This window comes from Chelonia mydas, chromosome 7 (genome assembly GCF_015237465.2).
Source record: "Chelonia mydas isolate rCheMyd1 chromosome 7, rCheMyd1.pri.v2, whole genome shotgun sequence".
Lineage (NCBI taxonomy): Eukaryota > Metazoa > Chordata > Testudines > Cheloniidae > Chelonia > Chelonia mydas.
The window spans coordinates 83,199,955-83,221,120 of NC_057853.1; the positions used below are offsets into that span (position 1 = coordinate 83,199,955).

General features: G+C 44.2%; 1 protein-coding gene across 1 annotated transcript in view; it reads right to left on the reverse strand.

The window, feature by feature from the left end:
• The window catches only part of PALD1 (phosphatase domain containing paladin 1), a 187,530-nt gene that overhangs the window by 100,179 nt on the left and 66,185 nt on the right, over nucleotides 1-21,166 (reverse strand). The window contains exons 2-7 of the mRNA XM_037904726.2: nucleotides 12,733-12,927; nucleotides 11,897-11,999; nucleotides 10,826-11,005; nucleotides 7,762-7,926; nucleotides 6,822-6,982; nucleotides 5,946-6,021 (exon numbers count right to left, since the gene is read on the reverse strand). Of these exons, the coding sequence (XP_037760654.1) occupies nucleotides 5,946-6,021; nucleotides 6,822-6,982; nucleotides 7,762-7,926; nucleotides 10,826-11,005; nucleotides 11,897-11,999; nucleotides 12,733-12,927 (880 nt within the window). The remainder of the gene's footprint in view (nucleotides 1-5,945; nucleotides 6,022-6,821; nucleotides 6,983-7,761; nucleotides 7,927-10,825; nucleotides 11,006-11,896; nucleotides 12,000-12,732; nucleotides 12,928-21,166) is intronic.

Consider the following 21,166-nt stretch of genomic DNA (forward strand, 5'->3'; position numbering starts at 1 on the left):
TATAAGACAAACATTAAAATACAAAGGGAGATCAATATCATCGGCGTCATTTTCACATGAGGAAACAGGCACACAGAAATTAAATGAGTTGGGTCACATTCACACTCCTTTGGCTGTTTCAAGTTCACGCAGTGCTGCATAAGCAGAGAGCTGTCCCTTAGGTCTGTAATACCAGGGACAGATAATGGTGTGATCATCTTAGACCAGGTTTACCTCCTCTATCACCACTGACCTGCTACTTTCTGTTTGGCTTTAGGAGTAGAGCAGATCTATTGCATCTCTCCACCAGACACCAGGTTCTCCTTAGCAGCCCAGCTTTTGGGTACCTATTGTGTTGCTCGGTCACTTCAATTATACATTTGACCTGCTTGTTTTATGGCTTAAGCCTTCAATTTCTCTTTTCATTGTAGTTTTTGTTACACTAAAGTGCAGGGAACAAACAATAACTAACTATATGTTTGCTGGGGATTTCTGGAACAATGTAAGCCATATGATATTTTTGCAGCAGTACAGAAAAAGAATTAAATCTACTAGGCCAATTTTACCCCTGGAGTCAGTGGAATTACAAAAGATTAATTATACCCCTAGCTTTCAAAATGCAACAATATGCCATACCTTCCAACCCATCACTCTATACAATACAGCATGGCTTCTAATACCCCATTTTGTATACAGAGCTTGTAATTTATAAGCCCCTATTAGGTATCCACGTATTGTAATAGAAATAATATTAAATTATGCATCCATGTAACACTCAGCCACTGCAGGGATGGGTGCAGGAAGGCGACACAGGATCACTGCACACCTGTTGTGCACTTTGCACCTGGTGGGAGAGAGCAGCTAACACCACTTTGTCCTTATCCTTTCTTGGCAAACTCTTTGCAGTGAAAACATTGCCATCAATGCTACTTTCTGTATTTCCAACGTGAGCTGGAAGTAGCTCTCTTGTTACATAGCAAGACCACCAAAATGGCAATTTCCCTCTTTAAAGCCTATACCTGAGGGAAGACTGGAATGTGGGGATATGACATTGACCCACCCGGTCTAGACTAGGAAATAGGTTGTACTGAAAAACGTGATAGTTCAAGCATGTTAGCAAACATGTTTTTAAACACTGCCTATTTTCCCAGTTTAGATCTGCCCATTCAGAAGAGGGGTAAGGAAACAAGGAAGGGGCCCTGGCACATTAAAAAGTCCCAGTTCAAACCATTTGAGCATCCAACCAGAGAGCTCAAGCAGTTACACTCCAGCCCAGAGAACTCAGCTGGCCCATGGCCTTGAGCTGCTCTTGTCAACCCCAATAGAGCCTTAGCAAGGTGAAGTTCACTTGTGTGCAGACACGATGGCATGAACAGAAAATCCTTAGGAATTGCGGTCCTACCATAATCAATCCTAAGGGATTCATCACGTAAGGGAGGAAATCCAGGGTATTTGAATTCTGACCTGGGATTCTAGGAGGGCAACAAAGTGAGCGAGCATTCACCCCTGGGCTACCACTACATACGCAGACTCTACCCCACTCTTTTCCTACAAGCCAGAGGGGAGCTCAGCACTTTCTTTGTTTCAATCTTTAAAAAAAAAATCAGACACCCATCCACCCAGGCTACATGGCTGTTTCCTTGCTGCAGCCATACACACCCCCCGCCCCCACCAGATTCCCAGCCCTGGCCTATGCTGCCCCACTGCTCCCCTCCATGATATCCACGATCATCTCCAGTGTCCCAGAAGCCCCCCTTCCTCCCTCCCTGAGCCCTCCCATCCCCCATGGGTTTATTTCTCCCACAAACACCCCTCCATTGCTAGCCCCTGGCCTTTCTGCCCCCTCCTCCCCCCCACTCCCAGATGCCCATCCACCCAGGCCACATGGCTGTTTCCTTGCTGTGGTCACCTCCCACCCAGACTCCCATCCCTGAACTATGCTGCCCCTCATCCCCCTCCGTGATCCCCACGACCATCCCCAGTGTCCCCATCATCCCCCACTTCCTCCCTGCTCCCTCCCATTTTGCCCCATCACTGCAGTAAAGAAGCTCACCAGGGCAGGGCAAGCTGCCTCAGAGCACAGGCAAGGTACTCTCCTTCTGACCTGAGGGACGTACCTGAGCACAACTGTAACTCCCTACCCCCTCTGGAATATGCCCCCCCCCCAAGGTGTCTGCACATTGAGTTGTTACTATTAGGTGCACTTTATAAATTAGATTAATAAAAAATAAATACACTCCAAGTAAATCGCATGGACTAGGAAGTGCAGAAATAGCATATCTACCAAGTAAAGCAGCCATCTTGTACTCTGGGTCTCAAGTAGGTAATGTCTTCATGGGGACCAAAAATCATTTCTGAAGAGAAAAAGCAAATTCCCCAAACCATCTTGAAACTTGTATATCCCCGTTCCTGCCTTTTGGCCTCTTTACGCTCTCTAATTAGCCTGTAAAGTAATTAAAGCAAATGAAGTGCTCAATTCTTCACCTACATTGTACTGCTCATTTCCATGGAATTATTATGTGCTCTCATTGAGATCCGACCTCAGGTCAACCTTGAGGTTTCAAGGGTGGCTCACTCCAAAATTGCCCAGTTTTGTACACTCACCATGAAGCTCTAGCTGTGCCAGCCAGTGGCAGATTAGCCACTGGGCTAACGGACCCCTGCCCAGGAGGCCCAGCCAATTGGGGGGCTCTGAAAAAAATGGGCGCCCCCATGCTTGTCTCCGCCCCTCCATGCCCGGCGCTCCAGGAGCACTGGGAGGACGGAGCGGGGCAAGCCACCACAGTCCAACCCTACTCCCCAGCAGGAGCGCGGGCAGGTTGGAGGGGACTGCACTTGCTCTAGCCCACGGCCCCTCAAAGCCCTAATCCGCCCCTGGTGCCTGCTGTTGGAAACAGGATACGGGGTTAGATTTGTCTGACACAGTGTGACAGAATGCACCCTTCTATTCACACCCTACACAATACTGTAATAACCTGTGTTCAAGATATGCCTTGTGAGATATCATTTGAAAACTAGTAACTCTCTGGACAATAACATGATGTTGAAATGTATGTAGTAATGCTATATATAAAGTTATAAACATAAGCTGAAATTAGGTCTGACATGTGTTTAACAGACAAGTCTAGATAAACCAGTTTCTCAAAGACAAAGAAGATGAGGCCTCTAGCCAGGTGTCATTGAAATTCATGGGCAATCACCTTTCAAGCAGCCATTCTTTGGCAGGAAGGGGGGCAGGAACAAACAGACCTGCATCTTAGCAAACAACAGCATGAAACCTCTTTCACCACAAGTCTCCATAACTCCAACCTCACACCAGGAATGAACTTTACCTAGGGGTAACCCTTAGGAAAATGCATTTCAAAGGGGGACGGGACTATAAAAATGAGGGACAAAAACATCCCAAGGTGTCTTTGCCTATCCATCTCTCTCTCAAAAAAAAACAAAACAAAAGAAACAGCCTTTGGACTTTGGGAGCAGATCCTTGCCTGAGAATTTGATCAGCAATGTTACTGGGAACATGTGGTAAGGGACTTCACCTTGAACCAAGTCTCGTTTGTTAAGTTTTAATGCTAGGAAGCTTTTTATCTTTATTTCTCTTGTAACCTTTTCTGATTTTAATTCCTTATATTTGTACTCACTTAAAACCTATCTTCTTGTAGTTAAATACATTTGTTTTATTCTTTAATCAAGGCTAATCCAGTGTTGTGAACTTTGTGGGTTACTCCAGTTAGGGTGGCAAACTGTTGTATATTGATTCCCTCAGAGTGGTAATGGACCTAATATATCTGGACTGTCCAGGAGAGGTTGGACAGTGCAGTACACACGATTAGGAGGAAAATCTGAGACTGGGAGTGTGCTGGGGTCACCCTGCGAGTGGTAACCCAGGCTGGTGGAACCCAGAGTGTGACTGATGTGTGGCTGGCAATCTGCAGCTATACACAGACACCAAGTGTGCTACCTGCATGCTGAAAGGCTGTTTGTGAGTGGCCAAGGTGGGAGACAGAAAGCACTGAGAGACACCCAAGTTTGCCAGGCATGGGTGAGACAGTCCCTCACTGGTCTTGATTGCACTCTTCAGAATGTCATACTGAGCACAGCAGCTCTTAATTTACAGGACTGACGAGAATTAAGCAGGAGTAAGTGGTTAAGTGAGCCCTAGACCAAAAGCAGCTATCATACCTGGATCAAGACATCTGGAGACATTCTATCCGAATACAAACAGCAGAGAAATTAATGGCTAAAGTAAATGGTCTAGGGAGAAAAAAGGCAGAGTGGGAGATGGTGGAGGAAAAGAGAAAATAGATTTTGTATTTCATTTGGTCTTTTGGGAACAAGAAGCACTCAGAGCTCTCTGTGTACAAAAATGGTGATGTTTCCAATCAGTTGAGCAAGCATCCTGTTACTTCCAGCACATATGCTCCAAAAAAGGCAGAGCAAAAAGGAGAATGCGTGAAAGAACATGAAGCAGGACGGAAAACGTTTTGGAAGAACACAAGCCCTCAGTGTGCACCTCAAACAGGAAGGAACTAAGATAAACACAGGTTGCTCAGTTTTTCTAAATCACTGCGTCAAAGCAAGAACATGTGACTACATCTGAAGCAAAATGAACTCAAAGCAGCTGTTTACCATTTAGGGTTGAGACAACTTGAGTCTAAACAAAAAAATCTCACTCTAAGGCAGATTTTGGTGCCAAGAAAGCATTAGTGACATTTTCATTGGTTCCTAGAAAAAAGGTTCATTCCACTCCCCTTAAATCCTACTGAAAAAAAAAATCTTTTTTGAAATTAACACAAAATAGACACGTTTTCCTAGGGGCTAGTGTTTTGTACAGCCACACACAGGGGTTGGGCCAGGCAAAAGATGAGTGGTTATTTGTGTGAGAGAGTTATCTGGTGAGAAGCGCCAGAACAGCAGCCCTGAAGACTCAATCCCTCAGTTTATCCATGGAACAGGTACAACACAAGCAGTAGCAGTGCTAGCTTCCCCTGCAATGTCCCACCAACGTACCTCACCTTCACCTGAAGAGACCACCTCTAAGGATCACTCTCCCACCATAGTGCCAAATATAATGAAAGCCATTGTTAACCAGGAACGGAACTAAGGCCTCCAACTCAATTCAGAGGCCAATGAACAGTCACAAGATGGCAAAAAACTTTTGACCACTATGAACCCAAGCCAGATGTGCATCAGCAATGTAGAGTATCCAAACATGATTTTCAGACCTCAAGTTATTTTAAGTATTTTAAGGGCCCCGGAGACAAACAATCACTCCTGAGAACTTTGCAATAAAGAGCCAGAGTGCTGTGCTCTTGGCATCTCTCACACGCTGCGCTTGTGTGTCAGAGCTTGGATCAATCCCATCAGTAACTCTGGAAGCCATTTTGGGACTGGATTCGATCCAACTATACCATACCGTTGCTCATCATGACAGGTGCTCCTTCCCGAACCACAGGGGTTCCACACTGTATTTCTGGCCAGATACTACAAAGCTAGAAGCTTCAAAAGAAGTTTAAAAACAGACACACAAGCTTGCCAACAGATTGGAATGTGGATCTGGAGCTGTGGTAACTAACATTAAAACCATTCAACAAGTACACATTAAGCAGGCCATTGGTCTTCTGCTTAAGACATTTGACCTCAGGGAGTCCTTGGCCCTAACCCAGGCTCAGCCACTGACTCATGTACCCTTGACAAAGTCATTTGCCACCCCCTTAAGATTTCTCTCAGGAGGGAACCTGGCTAAAAAAAAAAAAAAACACAGAAACCTCATTAGAAATCAGATGCTGCATCTGACCCAAGTAGCTTCTCTGGAGGGAAACAAACAACAAGCAGGTGACAGTTAGTGAAGTAATTTCTGTTAGCAGGACCAGAAAGACTAGCAGCAATCCGATATTTTAACTTTAACTGCCTCCAAGCTGCTAATGTGAGACACCTTCTGCAGTTCCACAGTCTGCAGTCCTTACCCTGAGGAAATTGGTGAAAGCATCAAACTGTGCTTCTAGAGGTGCCCCATCCACAGGCAATGGCAGCCGATGGTACCTGCCAAACACAGTAAAAAGACATTCATCGGGATGTGAGCAAAACGCCATTCATTGAAAATAAGCAGATTTTACACTCTAATAAAGTTCTAGAGCACAGACAACTGGAAATGCTGCCTTCTGATGTGTGTGAGGGCCTCACTTAAAAGAGGAATGATGTAAAAAGAACGACTCTAAAAATAGTTATGCATTCAGTAACGGTCACTGTGTTTCTAAATTTAGAAGAGGATTATCCACATGTTTTGGGGCATCTTTCATGGTTATAAAAGTAGAGTGCTTCTGCCATTCATCCTTTGGGCGGAGAACAGCATGGTTGTATGGGGGTAGGAGAAATGCACATCCATACTGAGGGTTGTTTGAGTCTCCTTCCCACCCTTCACACCTCTCAGCCTTGAGGCTGCATAACACAATTTCCATTCTTCCAATAGGGTGGACTAGACAGAACTTCCCATCAGTGTTGCTCTCCAGCTGGACAGAAGGACTCTTCCTTCCTTCTCTCTAACCAGAGTTCAAGTTATTACATGTTGAAACCACAGAATCTGTGACCTCTGGGAGATTGGGAGCATGACCCAGAAGTACATTTATGAGAACACCAGGTCTATGTTACAGTTCTGGGACTTTAGGAAAAATATTGATAAGACTGAATATTTGATTGGTTCCCTTGGCATGGCATAAATAAAACTTTGTTTTAAATAAACATGCAGAGGAAGAGAAAAGAAAGAGCAGAAAAGAAAAAGAGGAGGCTGCCAAACTATGTGGGTGATTTAAAGGCCAGGAATGTTTTATGTGCCTGTGGGTTACCTGTAAAATGGCAGCAGGAAGACAGGTCTCTTGTACACCTCCTCCATCACATGGATGTCCTCTTCGCGCTGGATGGTCACAGAGTGCGGTTCATCTTTGAAGTGTTCAATGTCATTATAGATGTAGTAAGTGTTCTCACTCAGCTGAGCAAAATCATGTATCTTCAGTAAACAAATGCAACAAAATCACGTTTAAAACAAACTGCTTTACAGTTTGATCCCCATTTTCAACTCCACCAACCCAGCAGCACATGGGAATCGCAGCGCTTATATACAGCATGTGCTGTTTTAGACAAAGGAAACATACAACTTGACTGGGCTCAACATATTGGTCACTAGAAGTTTGTTCATGCTACACAATCTGGCACAACGGGCAGTGCCCACTCACAAGAGGCTCAGGACTGGAACAGGAAGGAGGATGTTGCACATAAGGACTGAGGTGAATTGGTAAAATTGTGTGCAGATCTAGAACTGAAGTAGCAGGCATGAGAGCAGCTGGAGGTCTAGGTGGAGACACAATGGCAGAGCTGTACAGGTGTTCAAAGGTGGAATAGCGTGGATGCTTGTGGGTCAGGACTTTGGTTTACTTGCAAAGCTGGGTGAGGGCCCAGAGCAGGAATTCTTTAGGCCAGGAACAAAGTGCAATGTAAGATTCTGTGGGGTTTTAGCCTCTATTTCTTGGCCATTAAAAGTCACCAAGTAAAGCTGAGAAATGATTTTTTATATATAAATAAAAATCATGGCCCCTCCCAAGGGTCACTTCCCACTGGACAGTGAAAAAAACCTCCACTATACAGTGTATCAGAATTATCAGGTGGTTCCAATCAGTTGTCCCCATTCCCTGCCAAACACACACCTCAGTCCCCGAAACCAAAACTGACAGACACCCCAGGTCCCGCTATTTCATACAGTGGAACAGCTTCCTTATGCCTCCCAATCACCTCTTTCCGAATTGCAAGCTCCATGTTGTCCACTTTGACCCCTCTTGGCAGGCTGTGCAGGTTTTCATGCAAGTTCTCCTTTCCTCTTGGTGTGTAGGGCACAAAGTCGTTTTCCATGCGTAGAAATAGAACCGGCTCCTCACGAACACAGAAGAAGATGCACTCCTGCAAAGACACAGGTACATGCCAGCCAACAGCCTCCACTGCTCCAGCTTTGTGAATGGTTGATGAATGCCTAGCTGAGCTCAGCATCTAGAGAGAGGAGACTAGACTAGAGAGACACTTATTCTGGTTTTTAAAAGCTTGTGAGGCATATAGTGGCAGGCATGATATACTGACCTAGACAGATGGTTACTGCTGTGCCATCTTTTTCCCCAGTCAAGCTGGGGAAGTGAAGGTCTCAGTGTCCAACACTGGGACGGTGCAAGGAAAATATTAAAGAGACAGGATCGTTATTTTTCATTATTTGTTTTGTGTGTTCGGAGGAACTTAAGATCTTGAGTTTTAATCCTGTCACAACAGGTGCTTATGACAGCCTTAAAAAGGTGTCATGAAAATTCACCAATATGTGCATTACCTACCTCCTGGTGCCACGATGAGGATGAGAATATTAATCACTAAGTATTTGTCCTGGATGAGTGGGGGGCATAAAATTTTGGAAGGCTGCCTTATTTTTGGAGGTAATTATTTCAGTCACAGCTCTTAAGGCAGGGCCATTTTATGACTGGTGTGAATTGCAGAAGGCAAACCCTCTCTTTCATGCCACTCTCACTGCAATGAATAGTGCTTCCCAGATGCCCAACTCAGTAAAAAAGGGGAACAAGAGGGATTAAAAATAAATCGGTAAGGGGCAACACCCCCAGAGCATCATTCTACTTCCATCCACATCCAAGTGAGCAGAGCGGCTTCTTTCAAGGCTAATGCTATCTTTTGGGTATTCCACAGGGGGACTGCAGCTAATAACTTCCACAGGAGCATTCCACTCCTATGATTCCCCACCCACCAGTGCACAGAGTGAGGTTCCTGGGTCCCTCCCACTGCTGTCTGGAGGTAATTGTATCACACACCAACAGGCTTTTGTTTAAAACTAGAATTGGCCACCAATGAGCTGTTTGTATTTTGACTTAAAGTCATAGCTACAGTGTACTCACAACATCAGCAGCCTGTGGAGACTATACAGTTACTTTCACTTCATACTGTCCACAGTTACCCACAGGCCCAATATGTCAATGCAAATCAGAAGCTGCAGAACTCTAAAAGGAGCCATTACATCCAAACAACTCAAACAGTTTCACTCACACTGGCAAGTAGGAAATCCATCCTCACTTCACCCTATTGTGCTTAAGGCTGCAGCACTTACTCTAAGTATCACTGCCCATTATGATGTGTAGGCACAGAGAAGAGTGGCAGCTTTAACCTGCTTGTGTGAGCAAATCAAACACACTAGAGTTATTTTAACAAAGTTAAACATTTAATGGACTCTCTTCCCCGCCTCTCCCACGTGGCACTCTATATACCTCAAAGCAGACCCCTGGAACCCCCATATTCACCACCGCCATATAATTAGGATATATTTTGTGCAAAGTATGTCTTGTGAGGTATCATTTTAAAAGTCTTGATCTGTTGAACACTAATGTCCTCTTGGATTGTATGTGCTATCATTGTATGTGCAGTTATGAAGTTTTGCTATGTGTGTATTACTGAAATATGTTGTGAGGTTGGGAACACTCACAACCAGCCTTTCAGGTACAAAGATGGAGTAGTCAGACGTGCTAGTCGCCCATTAAAAGGAATCCACTTTCCCAACAGCCATCCCAGAAGACTTCTCAGAAAGAGCACATAAACAATGGAGAATACTTAACCAATGGGGGCGGACCCCCACGTCACAAGCACAGATCTTTCCAGCAAGCTGGAAGAAACTACAAAAAGGGGAAGTGGCATCATGACTTGGCCTCACTCCCCCCACAATTCAACACCTGGAAACACATCTGGAGGACAAAGACTCTGAACTTCCAGCCTGTATATTGTGGAATATACCATCTGTCAGGGTGAGACATTGCTTGATTCAATTCCTATTTAGTTTATATAACTTAGAGTGCAAATTTATTTCTTAGGTAACCAACATTGATCTCTATGCTGGCTACTTATAATCACTTAAAATATATCTTAATCACTTAATAAATCTGTTTTATATTTTACCTAAAACAGTGCGTTCTGGTTGAAGTGCTTGGGAAATCTCAGCTCAGTTTACAAAGGCTAGTGTGTGTCCTCTCCACATCGAGGAAGGGGCAGATTAGGGGATGAACTTACACTGGTCAGGCTTCTGAGCAGGGCAAGACAGTACAGTTCTGAGGTGCAAGGCTGGGGAGAATTGATTGGAGACTCTCTATTGTTGGTTCATGAGTGGCTAGGACAAGCATTCATATAATTCAGTTGCGTGTGTCCCTGCCTGTAGATGTCTGTGTAAGTGCAGTACCTGCCAGAGGTTTGTAGCTTGAAAACAGCAACACAGTATGAGGGATACCCCAGGTTGGTGGGACAGAGGGCTGAGTGGCCCCACAGTCCAGATTGCATCCCAGGAGCCCTATCACACCCCTCTCCACATTAAGATCCACATTAAGAAATACAGTGGAAAACTCATAGCAATGAATTTTTTTCACTGTAGGCCAGTGGTTTTCAAACTTTTTGTATTGGTGACCTCTTTTACACAGCAAGCGTCTGAGTGTGACACCTCCCCCCCTTTATAAATTAAAAACAAGGGAGTTTAAATTTAATTTAATGGGGATTCGGGGTGTCAGCTCTCTGGAGCTGACAGCTCGCCACCCCCATGTAACATCTACTTTATTATAAACAGCTTTTCAGTGCATCTGAGTTCACTCTACGAGGGTTCAGTCGGGCCTGGGAATAAATTTTGTAACTCCCATTCTCATTGATGGATGGGACTATATATGCACATTAAGAGGTGAATATCTCATGTAATATGGAACACTAATTTTTATCACCTAGATAGGTGTGCATTTGGTTTTCTTTCACACAAACACACACACACACACACACACCCTACCTTGTGCCCATAGCTCTGGAGTTTCTGCAGCACCTGCTTGAATCCATTGAGACTGGGCTGTCCCATTCCAAACACTTCATACCCTCCTTTGGCCTGTCGGAAATTTGGAGCTCCACAAGTGCCTGTAGTGTTCAAGACATCTAATTTACTGTATACATCTCTGACCATAAAATATTTCCCCTGCAAAATAAGTGGTGGAGAAAAGACAATGATTTGAGTGTGAAACAACAAGCATTTTGTATAAAACTATGCATCTACATAGAACTGAGCATATTCTAATTCAGCAGGAAGGGAGAGGGGCAAGAGATGACCAAGAAGTGTATTTCAACCACTTCACTCAAAAGAAACTCTTCCTAGACATATGTTCAATGTGCCCATATCCCCATCATCCCTGATCACAAGCACATAGCAGAATGGGAAAGCAGAGTACCAGCAAGCAGAAACAGTGTCTTACCAGCTCATAGTGGCTGCTCATTCTAAGAAATGCAAAACAACTTCAGAATTCACTTAGCCAAATGTGCAATGAAAAAAACTTCTTCAGGTCTTTCCCCTGAAGGTGATTAGTTTATACACTGAGCAGCAAGTCTGATTCAATTTCAAAGCTGAGTGAAATACCTATATGAAGCTTAGACCCCACATGAACACAGCCTAGAAATGAAGGTTTCCACATGTTTGTAAACATCAGCCTGCCTGCTCAGAGAGATTGCAAAGCTGCCTGGGGTGAAAGTGTTCACATAACACAATACACTAACCTCAGCTGCCTCTCTCTCCTTCCCCTTTCCTTTCCTATCCCCAAACAGCTACCCACCTCCATCCCCACAAGCACAGGGACCCCTTTCTGGGATCAAATTAGCTGATCCAAAGCCTCTAAGGAAACCTCACTCCCAGTCCCCGATAACAATGCTTGCAGGGTTTGTGAAATGAATCCCGTGGCATCTGCACAGCTGTGTTACCCTTCCCTTAGCTCATAAAATGCACAGTATAATTTTCACCTCAGGTAATGTGACTTGCTTGCTCTAGATACACTGTGACAAAGCGTGCTTATGGCACAACAGGGTTAGCAGCCTTTACCTGTACAAGGTAGTGTTCCAACGTGGTCTCTGAAATCCGCCCCACTGTGTAGTTGGCCTTCAGCAGGTCATCATGAATCTGAAATTCCTCTTTGCAGTTGTAGCTGTGAAAGCCACACACCAAAACATACAGCATTTAAGACAAAGACTTTTTCTCCAGTAAGCAGGGGGATCATGGACCAAGAAGGTCAAGGGATTGAAGCTTAGGGACACAGGCTGTGAAAAAAGCCACCCATCCCTATCCTATTCACTTGGTAAACCCCAAGTACAATATATTGTCTATAACTACAACCACTGGTTGAAATGTTATCATGTGACCAAAACTAAATTGTGCGCTATACATGGTAATCACCACCACAGATATGCTACACAGGCTGTGGGGCAGAACAGTTGCTGGCAGCACAGAGATAACTGGCAGAGGCTTCGACAAGCGAGAGCCGGGCTGCTCCAATGGGACAGGGTGGAGAAAGTGGGGTGGGGGAAAAGGATGGTCCTGAATCCTGCACCCACCAAATAGTCTGCTCATCTGGGGATGCAGGAGAGGGGAGGGAAAGAGGAGCCTGGGTCTCTTGAAGGCTGTTCCTGCAGGGGAAGCAGGAGGCAGGGAGAGGCTGTAGGACTCGCTTCTCCCCAGGAGATTAATTGTGGGAAGGTCTGTTCTCTCAGCACATAGAGCTGGGGGGGTTGAGAGGATGAAAGGAGGAGAATCCCCAGTCTTCAACAAAACCAGTAGGGCAATGCTCCTAGAATGTTAGCAGAGGGGAAACTCTGGATGCTGACAGGCTGGGGGCAAAGGTTATGTGATTTACAGAAGCACTCCAGCCTGAAGCTACTCACGTGATGACAACAGGCGCCACCTTGTTGGTGATGATGGACTTGGCTTTGTTGTTGTGGAGGCCAACCGTCTGGCAGGAGTGGATGCTAAGCGAGTGGCGGTCCTCCATGGTCCCGTTGCCGTGAACGTTCTCAAACGTAGCTGCTGAGACCGTTTGCTGAGCTGTGCTGGCAGTTGTACCCATAATCCACAGGCAGCTTCATAAAACAACCAGGAGAACAGGCGGTAGGAAAGGGAGGAGAAACAACGAGACAAAACATTAGGGCTGATCTAAAGAGGACTTAAAGCCAGCCAACCAAACGTCACGGCAGAATTACCAGATGCTACACTTTAAACAGGCTCAGATCTGACACTGTACAGACAATTGTTGACCATGTCTCCCCCTTTAAACGTTTCGCATAATTGGATGGTTTTGATGCTCATTAAAGTGTGGGTAGAGCCAGACACAGTGTGGGCAGCTGCCTGGGCAGATTCCACCTCCGTTCACACACACCCCTCTGCCAATGCAACTCAGTTATATCCTTCAGCTCTCACAGCCAACACCCAGGTCACACAAACAAACATGGGGCTGGCCATCCCTCAATCCAACCCTGCTATTGTAGGCCTACAGCCTCTCCTGAGCAACAGAGGTGTGTCAACCTGTGGGGACTCTGACCAGGCAGACAGACAGACAACTAAAACACACACATCCCCACGTTTCATTGGTGAGTGATCCACGTGAAACTGAACCCAGGAGGTTTAACTCATCTATTCCCAATTTTCAAAACACAAAATAAAATTGCAAAGTAATAATGGCCTCCAAAGAATATATGGAATTAATCTGGCATTTCAGGATATGGACACATAAGGGGCTGTTTCATTGCAGTGTAGACATTCCAGCCTGGTCTGCGGCCCAAACTCTGGGACCTTCATGCCTTGCAGAGTCCTAAAGACCAGGCTCCAGCCTGAGCCCGAATGTCTACACTGCATTGAAAACAGTCTTTTAGCCCAAGTCCCAGGAGCCCAACTCAGCTGGCACAGGCCAGCCATGGGTGTCTAACTGCAGTGTAGACATACTGAACAGCACGCTAAGTATTGCTGATGTCCCCACTAAAGTCCTGGAGGGGAATGAGAGATCGCCCTCAGAGCAAGATCCTTTTAACTTTAGAAAAAGGGATAGGACGCAGAACAGGTACTGGCCTCTTACTCAATCCTTAGTATTCAGTTCAGTTGTCCCAGCAGTCACATTGCTCCTCTTGGTTTTCCCTCACTTTTGAAAATAGTTCAAAGCCCAATCTAGGGGCTACTGAAGGTCTTTATGAATGGAGTCGGGGGAAGGAAGGATGGGATGGACTGAGTTCAGGGACGGAATGATAGGGCCCCTTGGTTAATATCTCTTGTTATCTCAGACGTCAGCCATGTTGTACACATCAGAATACCAGATTTGCTGGTTGAGGGAAGTGTCTAGCCAGCCGCCTTCTTATGACAGTCCTAAACCCATAACATAATGTAAGTTCCTTAACTGAGTGCCCCCTTTGCACAAACACAAGCTGACGGGGCATGAAGAAATGAAGATGCTTGAGTTTGGAAGGAGAAGAGCTAAGGAGGCATGTGAGTTATTAGTGGGGACTCTGCTGTTCTGGGGGGAGGGTGTCTTCAACTCTCCTCTAGCTGCAGACTAACTATGCTCTTACTTACACCCAAACCTTCTCTAGATGACAGCACCCTTCCAAACACAACTCATCAGCTCCCACCCACCCCCTTCAAATTCAACAGATTCTTGGCAGGATCTTTGAAACTGGTAACACGCCACTCTCCCAAAGGACTCTGGTGAGAGACACAGAACAAAGATGCCTTTGCAAGGATCAGGAGAATGCAGAGTCTAGCCATCTGTTTCCCTGAGGTCTTCAATTGCTCTTAGCCACCACCTGGGAGTAACACAGCAGACACACACACATGAGCATCTTTCCAGTGATAACTAAATAGAGAGCATGAGACTGAACTAATGGTGATGAAGGCTGGAAATTAATATGCAAGAGGAAAATGAAAACAGTTTTTCCTAGATAGAAATACTGACCTCTCAGACTAATTTCAAGGGATATGAGGAAGCTGCAGGGAGAACTGTACAGGATCCAAGGGAAGTGTTGCAAAAGCTAAGATTATATTCCATCTGAGGAACTGGGCTAGAAGAGCAGGGACAAGTGCTTCAGTCGCTCCCTGCGCTGTCACTGGCTCTCAGACCATAAGGGAAATATTCTCTCTCTGAAGATAGAGCTTTAGCAGTGAGTCTTACAGAAAGGTTGGATGCCTATATTTTTTCCTTTTGTTTGCTCATGGATGGTTACTATTCAGAACTAGGAAGCACCGATCCTATACTGCTGTCATCTGGCAATACTCCAGCAGAATGACTACACACCACCTCAACCTGGTTAAGTTATGGGAACTGTGAAGGCAGGGAAGAGGTGCATTTCAGATCAAATCAGCCCGTTCCGGAGGTTCTCATTTGCTCCCCCATATAAAAAACTCTTCATTCATATTGTTATGAATCCCCCTAGCTAGAAGGGTTGTAGGCAACTCCCTTAGTCTACCTGCTAACATAGGGACATCTGGCGAGGGAAAATATGCATCTCTAAACTCCATTCTACCAAGAGAACCTACCAGAGGGACATTTTGCTTTAAGATTTGGGGGAGAGAGGGAGCGCTGAACATAATAGGACAATAACTACCAAGGATCCATTGTCATATATTCTTCAACATCTAAGGTTGTGTCACTCATACCAGCCAGCAGGTGGCACCATTACATGATATAAGGCTTCCCCAGTAGCAAAAAGCACAAAGTACTCCCAGCGCCTTCTGCCTCAGAGAAGGAAGATTAGCGTTATTGTTTATTTGTACAGTGCCAAACAGTGTGTTAGTTACTCTACAGACAAGGTCCCTGCCCCAGACTGAAGATGCTTTAAAGAGTAAATATTAATAAATATTTATTTTGAATGTCCAAGTGACCTTTTTTTCTCTAAGCCTCTCACCTCATTTCCAAGTTTGATTAAAGTTTCTGCCCGTGTTTCTTTATTTTATGTTAAGATGCCTAGCTAATATGCTAATTCTGCCTCCTAACAAAAATGTTCAGGTTTTTTAAAAAGGTGACTGAGTTCACCAAATATTGATTGTGCTTGATATAAATTGAAACACCTTCCTCTCCTGTAGTTAGGTAATGTTGCTTTTTTAGTAAAGATATTTTAAGCCTCCATCTGACTTAGTTTTCCTGGAGCTAAGAACTCCATTCTACCTCCCCAGCCCCAATCAAGCATTTATATTCATGCCTAATACTTCAGCCAGCATGACCTTTCACTTCTGACGGTAAATAAAATGTCAGGGATATAGCAGTCTCTCATCCAAATTCAAGACAGCGGAAGTTAAAGGCAAGGAACACTATTTTCCCCTTGGTATAAGCATGATTAAAAAGTGGAAAGGCACCAACCAGGTCCAGATAAGATCTCAACAGAGGTTCTTAAGGGAAACTTGAAGAGCACAAGTCATTTTGATGGGCATCTTACAAAAGATATGGGAGGAGGAAGAAGAAAAAAAATACTAAAGGAGTTGTAAAAGGCTCATACAGTGAAGTTGCCAAAGAAAGGAGATATCAGTCAGTTCAAAAATTGAGGGATATTCAAGTGCTGTCTATCCCAAGTAAGGTTTTTACATGCATCATTCTAGACAGAATAAAGAAAGCAGTAGGTTCAAGGTTTTGACAAGAACAGATAGGGTTCAGACAGGAGAAATCATGTATAGATCACATAACTCTATGTATCATCACAGAACTGTTGATCGATTGGCAATCACACCTTTACATGAATTTTTATAGCTTTCCAAAATGCCTTTGATACGGTGAATAAAACAGTTTAGAACAGAAATTTTTGAACATCATTCAGAGCATCTATGAAAATATAACATGCCAAGTAATATACAACAGCAAACTGGTGCCAGACAGGGATGTCTTATGTCACAGATAATCATTTTACTGATAGCAGATGTGGTAATGAGAAAGACCACAGGATAAACAAGGTGCATACAATGGACTTTCACACAGAAGTTAGAAGACCTTAACTTAGCAGATGACATCAACTTGCTATCCTATACCCACAGAAACATGCAAGCCAAAACAAATATATTCAGGTCTATGCACAATTAGCAGGGGTGAAAAATCAAGACCAACTGAGAAAACTAAAACCATGAGAATTAGCACACAACAAGAAACACGAACAACACTTTCTAGGACTGACATGGAAGGGGTCAGATATTTCCCATCTTGGCAGCATTGTAAGTACAACAGCAGGAACAGACAAAGGCATTAAAGCCAGAATAGTGAAAGCCAAACACGCCTGCCTAACTCTAAAGCCAATCTGGAGAAACAAATTTTGTCCTCCAAACTGAACTTTGAATATTTAACACCATTGTAAACGTCAGTCTTACTATAAGAAACGTGGAGATTTATTAAGACCTTACTACCTAGACTCCAAGTTTTTATAAACAACTGCCTTAGACAAATTCTCAACATCAGATGGTCAGAAAAAAAATTCACAAAACGAGGAAGTCTGGAGGAGGACAAAACGAAAAATGGAGACGGCTAGGATGTACATGGAGGAAAGACCCAAATAACAAAGTTACGCAGGCATTGGACTGGAATCCCCAGGTCAAGAGGTGATGAGGTAGATCCAGGGTTCTATGAAAGCGCACAGTAGAAGCGGAACTGAAAGCTAACAAAATGACAACAGGAAGCTAAGACAGAAGCAAGAAACTGTCAAAGATGGGAGGCAATGTTGAAGGCCCTATGTTCTGCATGGAACAGAGAGAGATAAGTCAACTAAGGCATAAGCGGGTGCAGCTCCCTAGCTGTTCTAGAGAGAGTCTGCATGAAATGCAATCCATATAAACATCCCCCTCCCTGGGGTTTGCCTTTATTTGTTAGCTTGGCTGTTCGTAAGGCTTCCCTATAGACTCCTCTGTCTCAAATCCTAGATTCCTCTATTCTATAACCACTCCCATCTCACTTACATTCAGGATAGCATTAACAAGCCAAACCTACCACAATAAACCAGCAGAAGTCAGTCAGCCATTCCCTGAAGGATTTCAACGCCTGCTAACAGATTGGGTCAACTTCTGCCCCAGCTGTCCTGATTACACCTGGCATTTGTGACGTTGTAGATGCTAGTGACTAAGTATTATGCAAATATAAATACAGTCTACTCTGGAAACTGTGGTTAAGTAATCTGAAGTGGTCTTGGCTGCTGTTTACTTGGATCTGGTGCTTAAATAACAGGTGGTATTTTGATTGTTAACTGCTTCATGATTAATTCTGGTCTCTTTGAGAATTTTTTATGTATATCTGGAGTAGACACAGTGCAACCGTTGTTTGACTTAGGGATTATTCCATTCTGCTCAAGGAATGCCAATTTTCCCTGCTCCAGCCTACATTTGGAATATGTGTGGAGTGGGAAGACGACATCAAGCTAGTGGACGGCTTGCATTCACGTGGCATTGCTCTCTTCAAGGAAGGTGGAGAGGAGGCAGGTTTTTATCATTCCATCATTAACGGAATTGCCTCATGGCTGCTTTGCAGACTTACTGGCAGCCTCCAGGCCAGTAGTGTATATCCTCTGATTTGTCAAAGCCGGTTCAGAAAGTCTCTACTAATCCAATCCAGCCTCTCCAGCCATGCACATTCTCCTCCCCTGTACTTGCCCCACAGGCAATCTTGACAGATTAAAGAAAATGCACAAAAGTTTAATTAGAGTTTGGTAAAATATTAGCATTTCCTTTTACCGTCCCATCATTGCTAATCACTGGGAGATTTGTGTGTATTGAAAATATAGCAGCTGTGTGCCGGCATCTCAGGCGCCTTTAAACACAGTTTCACGTGCAGCAATTGTTTCCATGGATTGTTTCCAACACTACTGTTGAGGTGCATCCAGCCTTCCAATGTTTGTAGAATACCACTTAGGCACTCTACAAGAAATAAATAATAATAATAATAATAATAATAATTATCTAGTAATGTTTCTCCACAAAGTACCAAAATAAAAATTAAAAAAAACACCACCAAGCAACACTGCAATTAAACACAGTCAGATCCAAGCCTTGAAACAAGAAAGGAAACAATTCCAGGGACTGATCCTGCACCACTGACTCAACAGGAGCAGGTTCAGACCCTAAGAGGGTACAAGACCGGGAACAATCTGCAACGACAAGTTGGGATACACTGAAATGGAGTCTAGGCACGATGGAAAGAATTTACCATGCAACATTGCTCTGAACAGAAAAGTGATCCAGTTACAGTAAGTTATTTGCTGCGGAATAACGCTGTTGTCACTACTGAGCTGGGATAATTATTCTGAGCAACACTGGAGGTTTAGTGGAACGGCAATACTTCCCTTTAGTCGCCTGCAGCCCTCTCACTTGAGTCTACAGGAAAACATGGTGCTGGTGACAAGATCCAGCTGCTCCACGCAGCAGAACCCAGACAAGACGGATGTTTGCAGTCATGCACCCAGCAGCTGGCTACTAGACAGCCACTGTCATCGGGGATTTCCCTCCTTCACTATAAAAGCATCTCTGTAATTCTATAGAAAAAATGTGTGCCAGAACCTACCTCCTTCCCTCCCCCAAGCTCTGCTTTGGCCAAAGATTCCCCTTGAGTTTGTGGCAAAGACGTTCCCCCACCTTCCCCCCAAATTAGTAGCACAAAGAATCAAATCCAGTTCAGAGCTCTCACACTGCACCGACTTTGTGCTCTTATGAAACTCCATTTGTCCTACTTCACAAGACCAACTCTCTAAAATCCAGACAAAAGCAAACAGTTAAGCAGGAGGATCCTCCCCTGAATTGGCACCAGCTAAGAGCATCTTGCATCACTTGACCCCTTTAGAACAATACGTCGACTGTCACTGATGGGCACTGGAGTGGGCCATGCCCAGAACTTGTCACCCGAACAAAAAAAAAAAAAAAAGATTGTTGTCACTGGAGGTCTCGGTATGGAAGAAAGAAGAAAAGTATGACCCTGGTTCAGGATGGAGAGGAAGTGAGATGAATTCTAGAGGACTCACACCCATCAAAAACAATACAGAAAGAACTGAACAGAGTTACAGTTTTGACTAACAACATGGCATTGCAGAAGAGATCACATCAGAAAATCCACCCTGGTAGTTTACATCTTAGACTTAAAGGGAAGCTTGTCAAGGTTTTAGACCCAGAAGTATACAGTAATACTCATTTGGTGTACATAGAATCTTTAAATCAGGGATCTCCAAGCTCTTTATAAATCTCAGTGAATTAACTACCTCACAGGGTTGCAAATGGGCAAACTGAAGCAGAGAGGTGAAGTGACGTGCCTAAGGTCACACAGCAATTTAGTGGCAGAGAAAGGAATAGACCCCCTGGATGCCTGATGCCCAATATCCTGCTCCAACCTCTAGTTTGAAATGTCACTCTTTCCTGTTGTATTTAACACCCTGACTTTAAAAGAAAAACAAAATCCTACAAGCAGCTAAAAAAGAATTTTTTTATTTTTTTTACTGCAGATAAACAATTTAAGAACAAATCTGTTTGGATGCACATGATGCTCATATACAGTTTTATGTTAGGACTACACTATCGTAAGTCACAATGTTAAGATATTTTTCTAATTTCTGATCACGTAGAAGAAAGTAGTGATACATCAAGAGAACTTAGTGATAAGAAATCGTTTCTTAAAGCAAGACAACTTCCGGACCACAAAACCCTCAACTGTCTCTTCCTTCAGATGTTGAAAGAAAGGAGGACTGTTTGTGACTGAGGGATGAGTTCTGATGGGTCTTTTACTGAATTCTGCAATCTGCTCTTATGAATTAACACCGATGTGATAAAATTATTGACTTTTTTGTTTCAACTAAGCAAGCTTTGTTTGTTTTTCTTGTTTCAATTCACCCAGGAGTGCTCAACACCAAGCTCTGCCCCCACCCGATCCCTTCCCCCAAAACCCCCACCTCCCTCTTCCCACCCCCACTCCTCCCAGCGCCTCCTGCACGCCGTGGAACAGCTGATCATGGTGGGTAGGAGGTGCACTAGGGAGGAAGAGAAGTTGATCAGTGGGAGCGCCGGCGGGGGGAGGCACTGGGCGGAAGAGGCGAGCTTGGCTGCCAGTAGGTGCTAAGCTAAGTAAATAGAGCAACAGGACAATATCTTTATGCTAGCAGACAAAAGTCAACAGTCCAAAGATGAATAACTCTCAATACAGGAGGTTGGCTTGAGACTGAAGAAGTTTATTGTAGAGATTTCCTTTCTGGAGGCAGAGAATTTACTGTATGGCTAGTGAGCCCCAAAACAACTTACAAAACCTCTGGGAGAGGCAAGGGGAATGAGGGAAAAATCTTTTATTGGACCAACTTTTGTGCTACACAGAGCTCTTCTTCAGGTCTGGGAAAG